Here is a 19653-nt window from a genome sequence, read left to right on the forward strand (position 1 = left end):
AACAGCCCCTGGGTAGCACTCTGATGAGTTCAGTTTGTTATTATAAGTGGAGCATCACATGTGGATATTCCATGCTTCTTATTCTCCATTCCTTTTTGCCTTGTGTTACCTCTGCCCCTTGGCAAAGAGAAGTGGCAGGTGTGGGGGGACACTGGCCTTTGTCACTGAAGCCTGGCTCCTGCATGGGGGTCCTGCTTTTCCATTTGTTTCACTGAACCTCCTCTTGGTTTTGTCTCCCAGCCGCAGCTATGTGTTCTCATCCCTGGCCACCTCAGCTGTCTCCTTTGCCACGGGGGCCCTTGGAATGTGGATCCCTCTGTACCTTCACAGAGCACAGGTTGTGCAGAAGACAGCAGAGACCTGCAGCTCCCAGCCCTGTGGCACCAAGGATAGGTGAGAGCCAGAGTCAGCTGCTTCACACAGGGGGAGAGGGGGTGGGGGTTATTTACCAGAGGAAACAGGCAAGTCCCACAGAGACAAGGTACTAGAATGTCTGTAATTTCCTCTAGGTCCTTGTAACAATGATAGGAAATGCTGGGGTTGTAAACTAGGCTTTATTTCTCTTCTTCATTGCATGAAGTCAAACCGAGGGAGAAGCAATGACCTCAGCTCTGTCTTAGTTCCCAGGCTGTGGTGCAGAGCAGAAAAGAGAAATCCTCTAAGGAGGATGTTTGGAGAGCTGAGAATTCGGTTCCTTAAGACCCAGAATAAGCTGGCAGGTTAGGAAGCCCCAGTGGTGCCTGTAATTCAGAGGCTGGAATGGTTTCCCTAAAGCTGCAGGGACTAATCCTGTAGGCTTTTGTTTCTGTGTGAGGCAGGACTTCTCTGTTTTATTGCTCTGTAAACTGCTGTGTGTGCTGAGTTTTGCTGAAGATGTCCCAGACATCTGGGACACTTTGGGCTGGAGTGTTTGATGTTTTACAGTGGTTTGTTTTCAGTCCTGGTTATGGAATATCACTTGCAACACATAAGCTGTGAAAAGTAATTCTTCATTTTGTGATTTACATTGGGGGCACAAACCAAGAAATGCTATAAAAGCATTCCTCCAAGTAAATAACAGATACTAAAAAAGCTTTTTGTCAGATCTTTTGCTTTTTAGCTCATGAGGGAAAATAATATTAGGAAAACCTTCTTGCCATAACATAATCCCATCTCAATTAAGGTAGTTAGTGGTGTGGAGTCCATCAACCAGGGTGTCCAGCAGGCAAGCTCAGGCTGTTCCACAAAAATGCAGTGAGCCAAACACACAGCTCCAGCCTGACTGCCTGTCTGCTGTTTACAAAGAGAATTTCCCCCTCCTTGATGACACCTCAATTTTGAGCTGTCCTCAAGCTACTCTGATGTGGTTGCCCAAGGCCCTGTAATCCAAGTCCTGCACATATCATATGGAGAATCCTCCTGGCTCTTTAAATTGAAATTAACTCATTTCAAATGTATAACCTAACAGCAAAAAGCTTCTTTGAAGTGGCCTGAAAGGAGTTATAAAGTCAAAGTATGTTGGAAATCACTGGTGTTTAAGAGTCCTGTTAGGTTTCCTTGCCCTGAAGCTTCCTGGTGCCTGTCCATGATTTCCCCTCATGTGATCAATGAAAGGTTATTAATTAGTTTTGTGCATACATAATTAGCTGGGCAGGCTCTTCCTAGGAATCCCAGTTCCACTGAGGGAAGCAGTGTGAGCCCTTTGCACCCCTTTGCCCATAGATCACAACCTGTGTACAATGATCAGTTTCCTGTGCTGTGTTTTTCTTAATTGCAGGGGGAAAGGGCTAAAATCATGAGCCTTTGTTTTATTTAAAATTTGCAAAGCCATTATGCAAATGGTGCAAATTAGTCAGTTTACCCTAATAATTCTATTATTATTAATAAAATAACAATACCTAATAAAATAATAATAACTAATAAAACAATAATACATAATAAAATAATAGTACCTAATAAAATAATAATACCCAAAGACTATGCCCATTTTGGGGAAAAACTCCAAAAAAATCCTCCCACATTTCTCTTATTTTCTTTCTTTCTTTCTTTCTTTTTTTTATTTTCATTTTTTTATTTTTGGACAGTTTGATTTTTGGAGCAATCACGTGCTTCACTGGCTTCCTGGGTGTGATCACAGGGGCAGGAGCCACCAAATGGTGCAGGTCCAAGACCCAGCGAGCTGATCCTCTTGTCTGTGCTGTTGGGATGCTGGGCTCAGCCATCTTCATCTGTCTGATCTTCGTGGCAGCCAAGAGCAGCATTGTGGGAGCCTATGTAAGTAAAATCCTTTCCATATGCCAGCCCCTAGCAAACTCCTTGAGGGCTGTGTGCGTTTCTGTCCCCTGCAGAAAGCCTGGGATGTTCTCTTTGCCCTTCTGAATGTCCTTCTTTTTGCCTCTTGGCATGCTGGCACCATCTAAGTGTGCCTGAAATCTCAGCTGCTTATCCCTGCTGCCATCAGAATTCAGAGCTCCATGGAAACCCACAGCCTTTGGGCTGTTCTATCTGCACCTCAATCCACACCTTTATTGCTCTTGCCTAATGTTTTGGTACAGGAAGATTGAGCACTTCCCTTGCAGTGAGGGTGATGTAGCTGCAGTGGTACCAGATGACAATTACAGTGTAATTTGTCTGTGGGCAAGCTTCTGGCTCCCTTCCAGTACCATTCATTTCCACAACCAGGTGGATTGCACCAGGCCAGTATTAATAACCCAGTGATTTCAATTTGTTATCTGTGTTACCATAGCCCAGGAAACTACAGTGCTTGATGCTGCACAAATGCAGATTAAAATGTGGCCCCTCCCTGAGTGCTTATAATTGAATTATATGAAAAGATATCAAATAGATCCAGATAAATAAAATGGTTTGGGTTGGAAGGGACTTTTGGAGGTCATCCAACCCCCACTTGCACTAGACCTTGCTGCTGGGAGCCCCCTCCAATCTGGCCTTGAATATTTCCAGGAATGAGGCATCCACCACCTCCTGCCCACCCTGTGCCAATGCTTTACCACCTTTTAAAAAACTCCTTCCTTACATCCCATCTAAACCAACCCTCTTTTAGTTAGACTAAAGGGAAAAAGAAAAGCTCAACTGAAATAATCCAGCCTCAGGCTAGAATCTTGCTTTCAGCAGGGAGTAGAAATCCAGGCACTGAACAAGTCTCTGCTTCCCTTTTAATGTCGGAATGAGAGAAGCCTGGGACCTGGGAGAAGTTTATAAAGGGAAAGTATGAGATGTTTGGAGTAGTGGGCTCCCTTCTGAAGCCCACCCTTCCCTTCCACGCTGCAGCACCTGCTCATCCAGCAAGGAGAATTCCTGTACAAGTGACCAGCCAAGTGCTGTTCCTCCTTTCTCTGTGTTTCCACACTGGCCTGGCCATGGTTATTTGCTGAGTCTCTCAGCAGCTGCCACACTTATGGGCAAGCACAACCAGAAAGAGTGAAAGTTCAAAATCATTAAGACACAGCCAAGAATACCTCCTCTGGCTATTTAAGATTCAGGTCTCTGGTTTGTGACCATGAACTAACATTTGAACTGGCAGAAAATGCTCACCTCAGCCAGCCTGTTAGAAGGTGTTACTGGTTACCCTCCTTTCATTGATCTATCACACCCCTCACCTGCTCCCTCCACCTCTTTGTGCAGACAGAGCTGTGATTTTCTCCTTTCCCAGACCTAGTGACAGACATGTTCATTTGTGGTGTTCAGTCTCTTTGTACAGAAACTTCTCCCTTTCTAGGCTGGAAATACTGTTTTCAGAAATTGTGCAGCAGGAGGTGGTTATTAATCTCATTTTTATCTTTTTTTTCTATTTTTTTAATAGCCATGTGACTATTCTGCATTGTTTAAGTATATAAATATAGATGGTATCATTTAAACAATCCTTGAAGCAATTTATTTTATTATGGATGAGCAGTAAATCTAATAAAGAGTCAATCATTTGCAAAGGAAGTTAGAGCTGCATATGGAGGTGGTGTAGGGAATATGAGCCTATTTGTGATCTATTAGGCTGAAGCAAGAAGCTCTGCCTCTCCACAGCCCCAAATACTCTGCTGCTGGAAACCTGATGCCCAGAAAGAGGGGACAGGTCTGGCTTGGAGCTACCAGTGTCTCATTATTGTAGCAGAGCCACACTGAATTGACTTTCCAAGGCAAGTTTCTAACACAAACTCATGTTTTTCCATGCCATTCAGAGAGCTGTTGCAATCTTGCAGACTTCCAGAGAGTTCCATTCCCTTGTATTTCAAGGAGAAGAGGAGTAGGGGGCCTGCATTGCCAGGTTGCATGTGTAGCAGTTTCTCATTGCTCTTTGTTTTAAGTCTCATTGGTCCATAATGAAGAGTTCTGTGGCTGGTGGGCAGAATGATGGGCCAGGTTCCTTATCTCAAAGTCCATGATGAAATCTCCTTCTGGAAACAGTGCAGTAAAATTTATGGGTTGATTTTCCTGTCTCTGATGTCTTCCTTGACAGCTTGTGCTGGCTCACATCCTTGAGTTCTGTGTCTGTGGAAGGCAAGGCAATGTCTGTCCCCCAGCATGGTGGTATTTGCCAACCTTCTGTACTATGGCTGTCCTCAGGCTTCTGTCATGGATCACACCGTGCAAAAATTGACAGTGAATGTTTTTGCAACCCTCCTTGGCTCAGAGCCTTAAAATTCTCACTTCCAAGCCATTAGGTGAGTTCCCATGAGATGATGTTCTCTCTCACTGGGAGAGAGAGCTGCAGTGGCCACCAGATCACCATGTTCCTCCCTGCTTTAGTTAACAGTTGAGAGCTTTATTGCTGACTGATACAGGCATCAGCTTCAATGAAGTGTTCAGCACTCCAGCAAGAGCCTGCAGAGCCCTTGCTTTTTAATTTCTTGGTTTTATAGGTTTTTATCTTTCTGGAAAAGACCTGAATTTCCATTAACAGGATCACCCTGCCCCTTACATGCTGTGTACTGTCTGCTCTCTCCCTCCCCTGAGCTCTGTACTGTTTCTCTCCTGCTTTGTCCTTTCTTGCAATTGATTTTGGTCCCTGGGGGCAGTTGCTGTTCCCATTCTGTAGCAGTCACTCCCACCTGAGGCAGGTAGACAGGTGACTTTATTCCAGCCAATCTTTTCATGCTGATCCAGTAAATTATTGGCAGTGGTAAAGTGGCTGGCAAGGTGGACTAAAACAACAATTCTGTATAATTTAGCTGCCCAGACACCTGTATTTCTCTATTTTACTATCTTGCTTGGCTGTATAGTCCAATCACTTCTTACTCAGTTTGCCTTGCAGCGTGTGGATTTGTGTGTTGTAATCCAGCTCCTTAAAGCACCAATTTGCATATCTGTAAGTCCCACTTTTCCTGAAATGCAAACTCTTTGAAACTTGGTTTTCAAACCTGTCTCTGGAAACCCATTATGTGTGTGGCATCATCATCTCACAGTGCTCAGACTTTTCAACTGCAGATTTTACACTTGTTTAAATCTCCAAGTGACTGGAGAGAGGTGCTCTGCTTTGCCTTCCTTTGACACTGTTCCAAATTCCTCAATTTCAACATCTATTTCAATTCCTCAAAGACATTTTATGGTCTTGCAGAAACAGCAAATCCCAGGGTAAAACCTTGCCAGAGAGCTTTTACAGCAGCTTAGTCTCAACCCCAGGGACTTTCTGTTGTCATGTTGTTGGTGACCTGCCTGCTTCTGAGGCATCAATATTGCCCAGAACTGAGCTGGAGGCAGAATTGCTCCAAATTCAGGAGTACATGAGGGTGTGTTACCCACCATTTCAGAGAGAAATACAAATAATGAAGATACTGATAGATACACCCTTTGCAAGCAGTCATGGAAGGCATTTGTCACCTGCTTAGAACTTGCTGTGAGAGCTGCTGGTGTGTCCACTCTGAACCCTGCTTTATTTATCATTTTTGGGAGTCAGAGTTGGCTAACTGATCACTTAAACAGAAAAGCACAGATGAGCAATCAGACACCAAATGGACGTGGTGAGATGTTACACAGCACAGCTGGAGCCAGAAACAGATTTATATGTAGAGGTGAAGTCTCAGTGTAAAATGAGGCTTCAAAAAGTGTGTGAGGAGTCCAAACTGAGCATTTCAGGAGCTATAATCTGCTCTGGGGCTGCCCTATTTGCTGGAAGCTTCCCTGGAGCCTCCCTTCTGCAGAAATGCCACATATCCTCACATGCCCTTTGCAGTGGGTGAACTCATTTTTACAAGCCCCCATCAGCAGCTGAAGGACAGAGGTTTTTAATGTATCTTCTATCCTGCTTTTTGATCTTCCTCTTGTTCCTCTTTTTCTTTTACCAGTACCCAGCTATTAATCACATGTTTCATGGATTGGTTGAAACACACATTCATCAGCTCAGAACTGGTGTGCTCTGAAGTTTGCAGCATTTCAGTGATTTATTTAAAGGACTTGTGCTAAATTCCTGCACAAGGGACACGTTCTTGCTGCCTGTAGCAATTCAAATGTGTGCAGTTCATACCAGCTGAAGGCAGCAGTTGCCTGCTTGCAGTGCTGGCAGGACAGGCTGATGCTGCATTGAGAAGTGTGATTCCACTGTTGCCAAGCTCAGTTTGGTCTCTCCAGCCACAGAACCCAGCAAGAGCAGCTGCAAAGCTGTAGCAGGACAGATTTCAGAGCAGGTCTGAGTATGGATCTGGTACCCATGGGACACATGGCTTCAACTCCTGAGAAGCACCTTGGTTTATTGGATGTGTTCTTCCCTTGGCAGTTGTCATTTCCAGGGAGAGCCAGTCTCAAGGCAGACCCATGGACAGTGGGAAAATGGAAATAGAGATTTCATAAGTGCAGCTGGGCTGTAATGACTGGCTCAGACACCATCACAGAGGAAGCAGATCCAGTTACACAGAAAAAGGGGATGGGGAGGGAAAGTATTTGGGAAACAAAGACAATTTTAGAAACAAATAGAGGAAGCTTCTGTAGGCCAGTGCATAAGACTTGCTAAATAAAGCACATTATTCCTGGCAGTGACAGGGTGGTCTGAGGGGTTTGAGCAACCTCATCTGGTGTGTGGGACAGACAGTGGCAGTGGTCACATCATGGCACAGCTGCCACTCTTGCAGTTCTGTGGCTTTTAATGCCTCTTGCTGACCACCTCCACAGAGCCAAGGATTGTATTTCACCACAAGACACTGATGTAGCAAAGGCCAGAGTCAATTCCAGTCTCCACTGGACAGGAATTACCTGTGGAAGGCTGTCAGGGAGGGAAGGGATCCTCCAGAGCTCTCTGCAGAGAACCTCAGCTGCTTTGCTGCAGAGCTGAACACAAAACTTGGTTCCCAGGAATGGAAATAGCTGTGCTTTGGGGAGCTGTGGCTTTCTTGCCTTTTCTAACTGGCTTTTTGGAAAAGAATAGTGCAAGTTGGACTTGATGATCCTTAAAGGGCTTTTCCAACCTCAACAATTCTGTGATTCTAAGTATGCAAGCCTGGGGCTGTCTCTTCATGCTGGTTTTTCATGTTCTTCTAAAATCAAATGTGTCAGCCTTTAATTTAGCTGCTCTGTAGATCATAAACTTAGTTTATAATAACAACATTTCAGCCCTCTAGAGCTCTGATACAAGTCTATGGTTTCTTGATAGTCAGGATAAACCACAACAGCAACAAGGAGTGTGCTGTGTAGGTATGAGAAAAATATACAACAAAAGAAAGTTTGTGGCAGGTTATTTTTTCCTCTGAATGCCAAGTGAATAAATCTTCTCCTTTTTGTGTGTTTTGTTACAACAGATTTGCATTTTTATCGGAGAAACTCTTCTGTTCTCAAACTGGGCTATCACAGCAGACATACTAATGGTGAGTGCACTTTGGAACAGCCTCTTTCTGTGCTCAGAGCTGTTTGGCAACTTGCAAGAGCAACCTGAAGTTCACAATTTCTTCTAGATCCTAGTCCCTACTTTAGCCTGTTCTGGTTTTCATTCTTAGTATTTTTACTTACTGAAAAGTGACATAAGGAGAAAGAAAGAAAGAGAGAAAAAAGATCCTTTGTTCTGAGCACCAGGGAGAGATGTCCAGAAAGGACAACATTTCTGAATTCAAATAATTTCCCAAAATTTTAAGTGTTTTTGCAAGACCCCACATGCAGAGAATTCAGGGAGCATTTCCTAACAGTCAGCATGGATGTGGGCTTTGTTAGCAATAACTCAGCTTTGTTCTGCAATAGGAAATCCTTCCCTCCCTCCTGTGACCACAAAGGCAGCCCATCTACCTACCATTCAACACATACACAATAGAAACCCACCTCTGGGAGAGCAGAGAGGAAAAGAAAGTATAAAGAATTTTTGGACCATGTTCACCTTGTCCAAGAGGAAACTGTCAGGGACTTTTCAACTCATGTCCTTCATTTTCTATTCTTTCTCCACCACAGAGCTTTTTAAGTCTTTCAAATCAGCAAGCTGACCTCAGCAGCCCCATTTTCACATGAAACAGTCTGGACATTTGTTCAAGAGCTCTGCATGTTTTGTAGAGGTTTCCATCAGAGCCCATCAAACAGAATTTGTGTTGAAGCCCTGTTGTGAAGGAGGTGTTGCTAATTGTATGAAAAGAAAGGCACTAAGGCACAGGACCATTACAGGACTTTCCTGAGGTCTTTTGTCAGCTTGTTGACAGAACTAAAAATATAATCAGTCTGGCATCAATAGAAAACTCCCTTGACTTGTATTTGCTGGTTATGCTAACACCAGCAAGGAAACAATCGGGTTCAGTATTCTGAGATGTAAAGATAATGGTGTTGATGTATTGGTTCAGCAAAGAACTTCAAGCCTCTGTGCTTAAGCTGTGTTTATGTTGAAGTTCAAGGTTGTGTTTATATTTTGAAGTAGCTCTGCAGTTGCCATCACTGCATTGCCTGATGAACTTTCCATCCTTCACTCCTTTGTGCAGGGAGCTCTTTGAGAGGTGGGGTGGGGTGGTTAAATCCTCTCCTCTCAGTGTGGGTAAAGCTCAGAGAAACAAAGGTTGTCAGTGTACTCTGGTAGCCTTGGGTGGCTTTTAATGCCCAAGGTTCCTCCTGCCAGCTCTGTGGGGCTTCCCTGGGGCTTCCATGGGATTTTGCAGCTTGTGCTGAGTTCAAGGCTGCTGTGGCCATTCATAATTGGGATCTCAACACTTGCACAGATGTGCAGCCTGGAGACAGCTGTGCTGAGGAAGAAATGACAGTACAATGTGTGTAGCTGCTCATTCCTGCCTCCTGTCAGAGCTTCCTGTTGCATCCTGCCCCTGGCTGTGGTGTTCCCAGGAGCAATCCCAGCTCTCTCCACTCAGAATTAGTGGAGAGGTTTAAATAGCAGCTGGTTTATACCCTTCTTAACACTGGCTGGCACAGGTAAGGGCTCAGCTGGGGTGGTCCCAGCTGCCAGGAGGGAGGATCCTGTCAGACATGTTCAAGGTCTTCCAGAAAATCTGGGCCAGAGACAGACCTGAAATTTGACCTCTGTTGTCTCAAGGTAACCCCAAAAGATATTTTCAACCAACTGCTCTGTTCTGTCAAGGGTATTAGGGCTACCATCATTGGCCCATTTAATTACAGAGGTTTTTGTGTTGATTTCAATGTGACTTCAATGTCCTGTGGCTTTTTAACAGCTTTTATAGGATTTGCCATCTGTCTTACCAGCATCCTATAGTCAGTTGCATTTTGTAGGGATGCATTTGCAGTTATTTATGTTGCTTTAGTGCAAAAGAGTTCCATAAGAAATTATTGGAAATAATAGCTCAATTTTCCAAAACACAGCAAAGAAACTAAAGCCATGTTGAAAAATGGATTTTGGTAATTGCTGCCAGCTTTTCAGCTCACTGTTCTCTGGTCTGTTTTGGAAAATGGACTAAGTGTTGTATATCATGCCCAGCTTGATGCATTAACAGCATGAGTGGATGTGTGAAAGTTTTAAAGAAATAAATGTAAACACCACTTAGATGAGGTCAGAGTAGAAGCAGACAGGCTGGAGAGCAGACAGAGCACACAGGGGATGAGAGGGGGCTCAGGCTGACAATAGGTGAGAGCCAAGGCTCCAGCCACGTTTGACAGACAGCTTGGTGGGAAGTCCTTGCCAGACAAAGATGTGGAAATGCTTTAGCAGATGCACTTTATATGTTTGGCAAATTAATTTTCCTGATTACTATTTATTTGGTGTAATCAGAAGTGTGTCTGCTCTTGCCTGAGGCTGGGAAGGAGTTTAAAAGCATTATTAGCCTAAGCTTAACAACACTTTCATCCTATACATAAATATTACCCTGTTTTCATGGATAAAAGCTCTCAATACTGCCTGAACACTGATTTCATTATGCCAGGAATGAGGCTTTTGGAACCTGCCTCCCAGATGATCTCTCACAGCTTTCCCAAGTTTTACAGATCCCATGATTGCTCAAGAATCCTATCGGGCAAGTTGTTAAGGACCTCCAGAGGCTTTGCAAGTTTAATTTCCGTGGCAAAACAAGGATGTTTGCTTATTATCTTCCAATTTAATTGTTGGCTCTTCCTAGCTGTGTGCTTGCATTGCATCCCCTGCTCCTGTTTTTTCTGCAGTCCAAGGTGCCAAGTGCTGGCTCTGATAAGCTGTCAGTGCTGCAGAGCTCTGCACTGCCTGAGATCCTGAAAGGCTGATATTTGTTCTGAATGCAAATCTGTACAAAACAGGTCTGATTCTCCTGAGCACAACTCTCCATATCTCCTCCCAGGCACATGCTCAGATGGTGCTTGGGGAAAGGGGGGATGTTTTGTATGGAGCTTGCTAATTATGAAACAGATTTCATCAGCCATCTTTGCAAATTGGCCTTAAAATTACCAGAACCCCAAAGTAGCATTAAAACTGCCTCATAACAGCAAGAATGAATGAGCTGCAGTGCATCAGGCAAGTGTGGAACACTCTGAGACATGTGCAGTGTGTGGGGCTTTGTGGGAATCTGGAGCTAATAGTGGGGGTTTCATCCATCCCACATCTCAAAAGCAGAGGTGATGGACAGCGGCTTGGAATTTTTGTGTAAGAGCCATGAAGCAATTTAAAGTGCCTCTATTTCAATCACAGTCTCTTTAGGACTTTGCTGAGAAAAGCCATCCTCCAGTTTATTCATAGTCCTGACATTCATGCAAAAAAATTGCTCTGCATATTTCTATTTTCTTTTAAAACACGAGTTCTTTCTAAGTGGTCATGACCTGCCATGGAGAAGCTGCTTTGATGTTTTGTTATAAAGTCAGAGTCTTCCTTTAGGCTTGAAACAGGCACAGACTGGTGCTCAGCTGTGCCATAGGCATGTAGGAATGTTGCTTTTATTCTGATTACCTTCCCTAAAAATAAAACCCAGTTATTTATTTAGTACAAAATGCTGCCCTATTTTTATAGCCAAAGATGAATTGCATTTCCAGAGGTTCTTCTTGTTGTTTCTCAGAGTGTCTCCACACAATACTCAAGTGCTGCAGGTTAGATTTGAAGGCAGGGGAGGAATGCCTGGGAATGAGGGAGCACAGCCCACCCCAAACCATCCAAGGGCTGCAGGTGGAGGTGTTCTGCTCTGGGAACTGCAAACCACAGCAGCCTCCTTTCTCTTCATTTAGGAGCATTGTTTTTAGAGAGTGTCTGCCTGGCTTTTGTGGAGGGTCTCTCTGGATCCCAGCCTTGCCCTTTTCTGAGCAGCAGGGACAGCTGGGCTCTTTCCAGGTTCTGGCAGTGGCTGAACAGTGCCAGTGCATGTTTTCTTTGTCTTTGGTGCTGAAAGAGGCCAGTTTGAATTGTCCTGACCCAGAAAGGGCAGCAGAGTGCTTGAGAGAGTAGAGTTTCTATTCAAGCCTAGACATAAACATCAGAACTTCCCTCTTTGGCTCGTGGCCTTTTCCTGGGAGAGCAGTGATCTCTCCTGTGCTTTCCCCATTATCTTTTCTCAGACCATCTCCTGCTGGTTTCATCACAGGAAGGAGATGTCAGCAGCCATCCCTGGCCTTTCTGAACCTCTATTTAAAGAGCAGGGCTGCTTGGTCAGCCCCCCTGCCCATCCTCTGTGCTGCCTCTGAACCTGGAATCAGGGATGAGCCAGGGCAATCCCACAGGCTTCCTCCTTGGCTGCTGTGGCTCTCCCACCTCCAGTTTCTGTGGGATGTCCAAACCAGGCTGTGCATGGTTTGAATTTAGGTCTATTTTAGTATTGAAATGCCCATTTAGAGTTATAATTTACTTCTGTCTTCCAAGAACAGTAGATGTTTGCTACCAGCTGCTTCCTGTCCATCTGAACAAAATGGTTTTTTTAAGTAGGGATAGGGTGGAGTATTTTTTGTTGTTTTTTGGAGGTGCTGGTTTAAACTTTTTTTTTCTTTCTTTCCAATATGTTTTTCAAGGATATCATATTCATTTGCTTGCTACATGTTGGGTTTTTGCTTTGAGGGGGGCTTTGTCTCTTGAATTCCAGAACAAATATACCAAGTTTTTTGCACTTCATGGTGTTTCAGCTATCAATAACTTCTTCAGTTAAGCTGGAAACTGTACTCCTATTTGCAAAACTGTGTTTGCATAATATAGCTACACATGCAAAATTATGTCTAATATATCCATATTAGAGTATATTCATATATACAGATATATAAATGTGTATTCATGTGTATAAATATTTATATATGCATGCACACATATGATACAGCTATCATTAAGATTTCTTCCTCTTATTAGCATCAATTCACTGCCACTCCCTGAAAGTGGTAAATGTTTAATAAATGTGCCAGTTATTTTGTCTTTTTGCTACAAAAAATTGATAGAATACAGAACCAGGCAGATTATTTTTTCCAGATTAACATAAACTTTACAGAAAGAAAAAATATTTTAGGTTTTAAATTTTGTTTCACATTTATGCACAACTCTTGAATTAGGTAGAATTTCACTTTATCTACTCAGATCCCTTTCCCAAAGAGCTCCTGCAGAATGTTTCTCCACTGCCCCTGTGTGAACTGGGCCAGGTGGGAAGAACAAAAATAACTCACTCTTAATTTTATTTTTTTCTTCTGTCTGGTCTATCCAGGTTGCATCCATTATCTGCCTCTTGGGGGAGTGGGAATGAATTGTGAGGCTGTGCTACTGTTCACATCCTGACCTTTAGCACATTTCTGTGTCTCTAATGAAGTTTAGAGCTAATTTTCCTCTTGGGATTTCTCCCTTCAAGTCGTGTTCTGAGATCCTGGATGCAAAAGGAGGGCAGGGCCTGACATCCACAGCTGGGTGGGTGCTCTGGATCTGAACATATCTTGCTCTTCTGTTGCACAAAAGAAGTTGAACAGGGTGCCTGCTTAATACATGGCATGAAAGTGCATTAGCAGTGTGCCTTTGCAGCTTTGTCAAAGCAGGGATGAAAGAACTGGCAGCTCATCTGATCTCACATGGTAAACCCTAAGGAAAAGCATTTAATCTAATTTAAGTCATAATTCAGAATTGTCTGTGCTTGGAATGAGATGATAATTTTAAATAGGCATCAGTTCTCTTGTAGTGTGGATTTTCTCAATGCTCTTTATTTTGTTTCTGGTTCTCTGGTGATTCTTTCCCCTGCCCTGTGAGGAATAGTTCAAGCACTGCAATGTGCTTTAGTCCTGTGCCCTGAGTGAGTCCTCCCTGCCAGCCAGTCCAGGTAAAGGATCTCTGTGTATCTCTGGCCATTCCTGAAATGTCACATTTCCTTTGGGAAAGGATTGCAGGATCCTGGCAAGGCAGGCATTCTAAAGAAAGATGGAGGCAGCCCATCAGAGAGAAAGGGGATAAATAAAAGGGATCATGGTCTCCAAAGGGCTAAACAAGAGTCACTCCTGTCAGAGGCACAGCAAAAAGCACAGTGAGATCAGTGCTTACAGGCAGAAACAATGCTCACTTGGATTCAGAGACCTATTGAATTCTTCATTACTTCCAGCCTTTAAATCAAGACAGGATCAATTCATAAACTGGGATATGTGGACTTGATGCAGATGTCCTTAGCCAGTGTCTTTAACAATTTATGCCAGAGACAATTACTTTCCTCTGCCTCTAAAAAGTCTATTATAAAATTAAGGTCATTCCACAGGACAGGGAGTTGCTGGGTTTTTTATTTTTTAATTTTTCATCCCCTTCCGTGGTTAGGGCTCTGTTATCTCTGAGCTCTAGTCCCTTCATGGGGAAGTAATTTGTGTTTTCCACTGCTCCTGTGTAATCTGACTGATTCTGCATGACCTGGCTAAGGGTGTCATGTCCTATTAGAGGAGTGGAGGCCAAAATACAGGATCTTGGCTGTGGAAAATTTTCCTAAGGTGACTTTGTCACTTTCACAAATGGAATCACAAATTTTTGAGAAAAATGTGAAGTGGCTAGAGATGGAGTGGGAAGGGAGGCTGTGTGACCATGACCTTGCATACTGATGTGGATTGCTGGTAGTTGAGGAAACAAAATAACTTTTGTTGTGGAACAAAGCAAATTTCCCAGGTTGCAGCTCAGTCCTTGAGGGGAAGGCTGATGGTGTTGAGTGTAGGAGCATCGGGGGCAGGATGGTGGGGATGGACAGAGACAGAGATCTCTGAAACCAGGGCTTGGAACTTGTGGTTTATTGAAAAGGGCCTGGGGGCAGGGCCCTGCTGGGAGCTGCAGCCACAGCTCAGAGCAGGACTGAGAGAAATAAAGAGAGAGAAGGCAAGAGCCTGGTACAGAGGATGAGAGAGTGAGGTTCCCATTGCAATACCATAAATCTTCTTCTGTGTTGAATATTCTCATTCTCACTAACCAATCCAATCCAAGATACAAATCCTATAGCATTTACATGCAGCCTATAAGAATCATTACATTACCATACTCTGTTACATTTTAAATCCTAAAAACTCCTCTTTGGGCCCCTTCTGCCAAGCTGTAGGGTCTGCTCTGCCCCTTGGGCCTGTCTGCAAGCAGAGGGTGTTGTTCCATCAAAAGGGGATCACCTTCAGCTGGCCACACCATTGTTTTCCAGTTGTTCAGTAACTGAGGGATCTCAAAGCTTGCTTTCATTCCAATCTCACTTATAGTTTCCATATTCTCAAAATCTTCTCCCAGGCAATCATATTTATAAGGCTTTCCTGTTTCATCTTCCCCAACAGTTGAGCAACTTTAAATTTTATTCTTCCCATCAGCAAAGCAAAATGCAGTCTGAGGAGCAACAGCAAAGTGTCTTGTGGGCAAAGCTGATAATGCAAGCTGAGAGTGGAGCAGAGAGGGCAGAGCTTCCTCCCCTCAGCCCCTGCCAACAGAACAGGAGGGGTTTCTGTGGCTCCCAGCTGCCTGAGCCAGCCATGGACTGGCCAGTGCTCTGTCTGGGTAGCTGGTTTGTTTTGTGCTGCCCTGAGCAGTACAAGGCAGATGGGCAGGTTCTTATTTCAGCTTCTTTACCTGTTTTTGTTTCTTTCCCCTTCTCTGCAGTACGTGGTCATTCCAACTCGCCGTGCAACCGCAGTGGCCTTGCAGAGTTTCACTTCACACCTCCTGGGAGATGCTGGCAGTCCTTATCTCATTGGATTTGTAAGTGCTCACAGCAGGCTCTGGCAGGGTTTGCTCTGGTTTCCAAACTGCTCATCTGAAATGCCAGGTTAGGTCCTGCTGGGAAGGAAGGCCTGTGTTTGTCAGCAGAATGGGAAGTGCTGCAGAGCAGTGCCACTTTCTTTACCTGGTTGGGTTGTTGTGACCTGCAGTTCAAGCCAGGGAGGACTACTTGGGTGTGGGAAATGAGCTTCCACATCTTTTTAGCCTGAGGTGTTTCCAGCTCTGGAAAGAGAGAGTGTTCTTGCTGTGGTGTGGACATGGGGCCCAGAGAAATTAGGTTGGAAGAGAGTCATGTGTGTGTTTAGCTGTTAACTGACCTCAGAAACCAAATACCTGTTTGTTTATGGGCAGCAGCACACAGCTGTACCTGCTTTGTGTGACAGTAAATCACAGAACCACAGAATATTCTGGGCTGGAAGGGACTGACAAGGATCATGCAGTCCAGCCCCTGGCCCTGCACAGACACACCAACAATCCCACGCTGTGCCTGAGGGCAGTGTCCAAACTCTCCTGGAGCTCTGGCAGCCTTGGGGCCATGGCCATGCCCTGGGGAGCCTGGGCAGTGCCCAGCCAGGGGTTTTGTTAGTGCTCCTTCCTGGGGTGTTCACTCTGGGTTCCCTTCTGTGACTGCTTCAGTGGCCTTGGTCTGACTGAGGGTCTCCCTTCCTATGCCACCCTTATCCTCCTGCAGAACAGAACAAGAGACCCAGCTCCAAAACCTGGCACTCAGAGAGAGAACAGCTGAAAATAAATAGCCTGGGAAGTGTAATGAGGAAAAGAAATCTGGATATACTGGGGAAATGTCTTTTTCCTTCAGTGGAGTTTGCTGCATGGAGTTTCAGAGATCACAGATCATCATTTATAAAATATAGCAGCTTCCCCAGAAATCCATAAGCGACCCTGTTCCTGGTGTGTTGAAAGTGCTGCTTCCCAGGGGTGTCACTGGGATCTTCACTGGTCCCATCTCCTGAGAGACAGGACTTTGATGTGCTCCTCCAGCTCACACAGAGCTGCTGGGTGCTGTGGGGCTTTTTTTATTTTTTACAACCATCATTGCTCATCTATTCATCCTGTAGACACCAGTGTGTGTAGCTCCACATATTTATTTATATATTCTTAATTTTGTGAGTATATCTGTTTAAATATACATCAATGTTTACTTTTGAGTGGCAGTGCTGTGGCTGCTCTGTAGCCCTCTGAAGCACACAGGAAAAGGCAGATACAGATAAGACTGAGAAGACCAAAGAAATGAGAAATCTCTCAAGAGAATAAAAATGCACAATTTAGCTTAACTCTATATTTACTTCAATGTTCTGGGCACCTGGGGAGAAACAATCTTATTTTAGAAGTTATTTGAAGGTGGCAAGAACAAAGGAATTGCAGGAGAGGCTGCTTCATGCAGGGCAGGATGTGGGGAGTGTGGGAGAGGAGAAGGAGCCAGGCAGGGCTGGGGCAGGCCAGGCTGCCTCAGGTGACTGCTGCATGTTCATCCTTTCCCCTGCAGAAGAGGGATGTCCACGAGGAATTCCTAGGGCCCTGAATGATTGCAATTATTCTTGAAAGTTGCCTGGGGCTCTTTGATGTCATAGATTAAAAATAAAAGGTCTTTGGTTGTAGAAATAATGTGCCTTGCCCTCTTGGTATTCAGAGATCAAGCAAGTTGTGAGTTACTTAAGGATTTCTGGCTGAAATATGTAGAGCCCCAGTTTAATAGCTGCTTTAGGCTTTCTTTAGACTGGGAAAATATTCGTTATTATTTTTAATTATTTCTGAATTCTTCGTTATTATTTTTGAATTATTTTCCTTTTCCAATGCTGTAATTGTTGGGCAGTTGTGATTTGGGAAGAGGTGAGGCAGGTCCAAGGCTCTGTGCAGCAGAGGAGGAGTGAAGCCCTCATGCCATGATGGAGCCAGCATCCCTTTGTGCAGCCTCTTTTCTGGCTGGGCTGATTCATCCTCCCCCTGTACCAGGACTGAAAGGTCAGCCACAGCTCCACATAACACAGAAAGCAAATACTATTTAAAGTAAAAGGAAAGCCAACTTCTGCACCAGAGCTAAGGCAGGCACTGACCCTGGGTGTTAGAAACCACAGGAATTGTCCAGCTGTAGTGCAGGATGGAGAAACTCCATGCAGCATTGAACCCCAGCTGGGCAGGCTGCAGAAGGGGCTCAGATTCTGACCAGGATTTTCAAGGCAGTCTGTGAGGGCTGAGGAACCTGCTCCTGCTGGATTTCAGGGAAATTTGGGAACCTGATTCCCACAGTCCTTCTGGGAATCCCCACCCTGAGGGCATCAGCTCCCACTGCTGTGACTCCAGACTCTTCACAAGGCAGACCAGGAGCAGGGGAAGGTTTTGAAGGAGAGCAGCAGAAGGCCCTGGAGGTGTCCAAGGAAGGATTGGATGTGGCACTCAGTGCTCTGGTCTGGTTTACAAGGTGGTATTCAGTCACAGGTTGGACTTTACCATCTCAGAGATCTTTTCCAGCATTAATGATTCTGTGAGCTGCAGTAACAGGCAGGCTCAGAATGGGTGAAACTCAACCTCCTCATCACTTGGGTTCACCTGGGATCTGCTGTGTCTTCCAACTGCTTCAGAATTCCCCTGAAGTTCCCTCACTAGATGATCAGTGCTTTGATCAAACATGGCTGGAATCCTACATGGTTTGGATGAGTTAATAGTGAGATTCCCTCCAGCAATGCTCTTAATAAAGAACTGGGGACCCTTGTCCTTGTAGGACCAAGCTGTGGCAGGCAGTTATCTGTGCTGGATACCAATAAAGGTGGTATTGATCTTAAAATCCCTGTATAAAACACAGAAGGTGCTGATCAGCCACAGCCTCAGGTGTGCAGTTGCTGCTGTGCTCTGTGGTGTGTCCTGGAGCTCAAGGTCACACTCAGACTTTCTGTCACTTCACTCCATTCCAAATCTTGCACTGCAGCTCCTTAAACCACCCCAAGCAGCAAATACACGTTAGTGCTTAAAAGCTGAGTGGCAGGGAGCACATATGTGTGGCTATTTTTCATGTCTCTTTAAATATTGATAACTTCTATTGTGGTAAAAAGGCTTAAGATTGACTTACAAAGGAGTTATGCAAATAGAGCTTTAGGGTGGCAGCTGCAATTTGCATAAAGCTTTACTACATGGCAAGCAAGCTCTGAGATCATTTACTGTAAATCAGCACTGCCTGCTTATTTCCAAATAAGAATAGATATTGCTGCAGAAGTTCAGTAGATGAGACAGCTTTTATTCCTAGAGAGCTGCAGTTTTTTTCAAGATCTTTGTGATAACCAACCTGTGGTTTAAATAACTCCTTTTTAACTCCTCCAGAGTCACTCCACACTTTATTCTTGAGGCAGTAGGTGAGAAATCTCACCTGCTCAGTGCATTGCACCCAAAAATGTGTAGTACTTTTCTATCTCTGACCACTCCCACGATTGCTGGAGCACAGAAGTGTGAAGAGAAATGCCCCAAGTCCCACCATTACTGTTGAGTATCAGATAAAGGTCTTCAACTGCTGCCCAGACAGCATTTCAGACTCAGAAGAGCAAGTGGAGGGAGCTGGCAGCAGCACATGAAATAGTTAACTCTTGTCAGGCTGCATCACAACTCCAGCTCTTTGTATCACTAACTCTGGTTTGATCTTGGTTGCCCTTTAAAATAAAACAGTTGTAAGTCCATGCTCCTGTGTCCATCTGTGCACAGGCATGAACCTGTCTTCCCTGCTCAGGGTTTACATCATCCTTCTCCTTGTGTCCCCCTCCACTCCCTGACTGCTCTTCTGCTTCTGGAAATCTGAATGCAGGCAGAAGGAGAGTTTTATTTCAAGGCTGTGGCTTGGGACTTTTTCTTTCTTTCCTTTCTTTCTTTCTTTCCTTTCCTTCTTTCCTTCATTTCTTTTCTTTCTTTTCCTTCTTTCCTTTCCTTTCTTTCTTTCCTTCTTCCTTCCTTCTTTCTCTTCCAAGTCTGTAATTTGCTGAGCACTTTCCTTTCCTTTCTTTCCTTCCCTTCCTTCCCTTCCTTTTCTTTTTTCTCTTCCAAGTCTGTAATTTGCTGAGCACTTTTCTCTTCCACCCTTGCCTGTGATGCCAACTGCAGGACCTGCTGCAGGAGGTGCTGTCCCTGTGTGCCAGGCAGGTGCTCTGTGGGCACACACTGCCCTCACTGCCCTG

General features: G+C 44.5%; 1 protein-coding gene across 3 annotated transcripts in view; it reads left to right on the plus strand.

Annotated features, from left to right (window-relative positions):
- The window catches only part of LOC129129294 (sphingosine-1-phosphate transporter SPNS2-like), a 135780-nt gene that overhangs the window by 89759 nt on the left and 26368 nt on the right, over window positions 1-19653 (plus strand). For 2 of the 3 annotated variants that reach the window (XR_013184832.1, XM_054647094.2), the window contains exons 7-10: window positions 241-393; window positions 2064-2253; window positions 7716-7781; window positions 15362-15460. Coding sequence is in view for 1 of the 3 variants with exons in the window: in XM_054647094.2 (XP_054503069.1) it covers window positions 241-393; window positions 2064-2253; window positions 7716-7781; window positions 15362-15460 (508 nt within the window). In the remaining 2 variants the exon portion in view is untranslated. The remainder of the gene's footprint in view (window positions 1-240; window positions 394-2063; window positions 2254-7715; window positions 7782-15361; window positions 15461-19653) is intronic. The other variant, XR_013184833.1, reaches the window with a different exon arrangement.

The sequence above is a fragment of the Agelaius phoeniceus genome, chromosome 20, assembly GCF_051311805.1.
Source record: "Agelaius phoeniceus isolate bAgePho1 chromosome 20, bAgePho1.hap1, whole genome shotgun sequence".
Lineage (NCBI taxonomy): Eukaryota > Metazoa > Chordata > Aves > Passeriformes > Icteridae > Agelaius > Agelaius phoeniceus.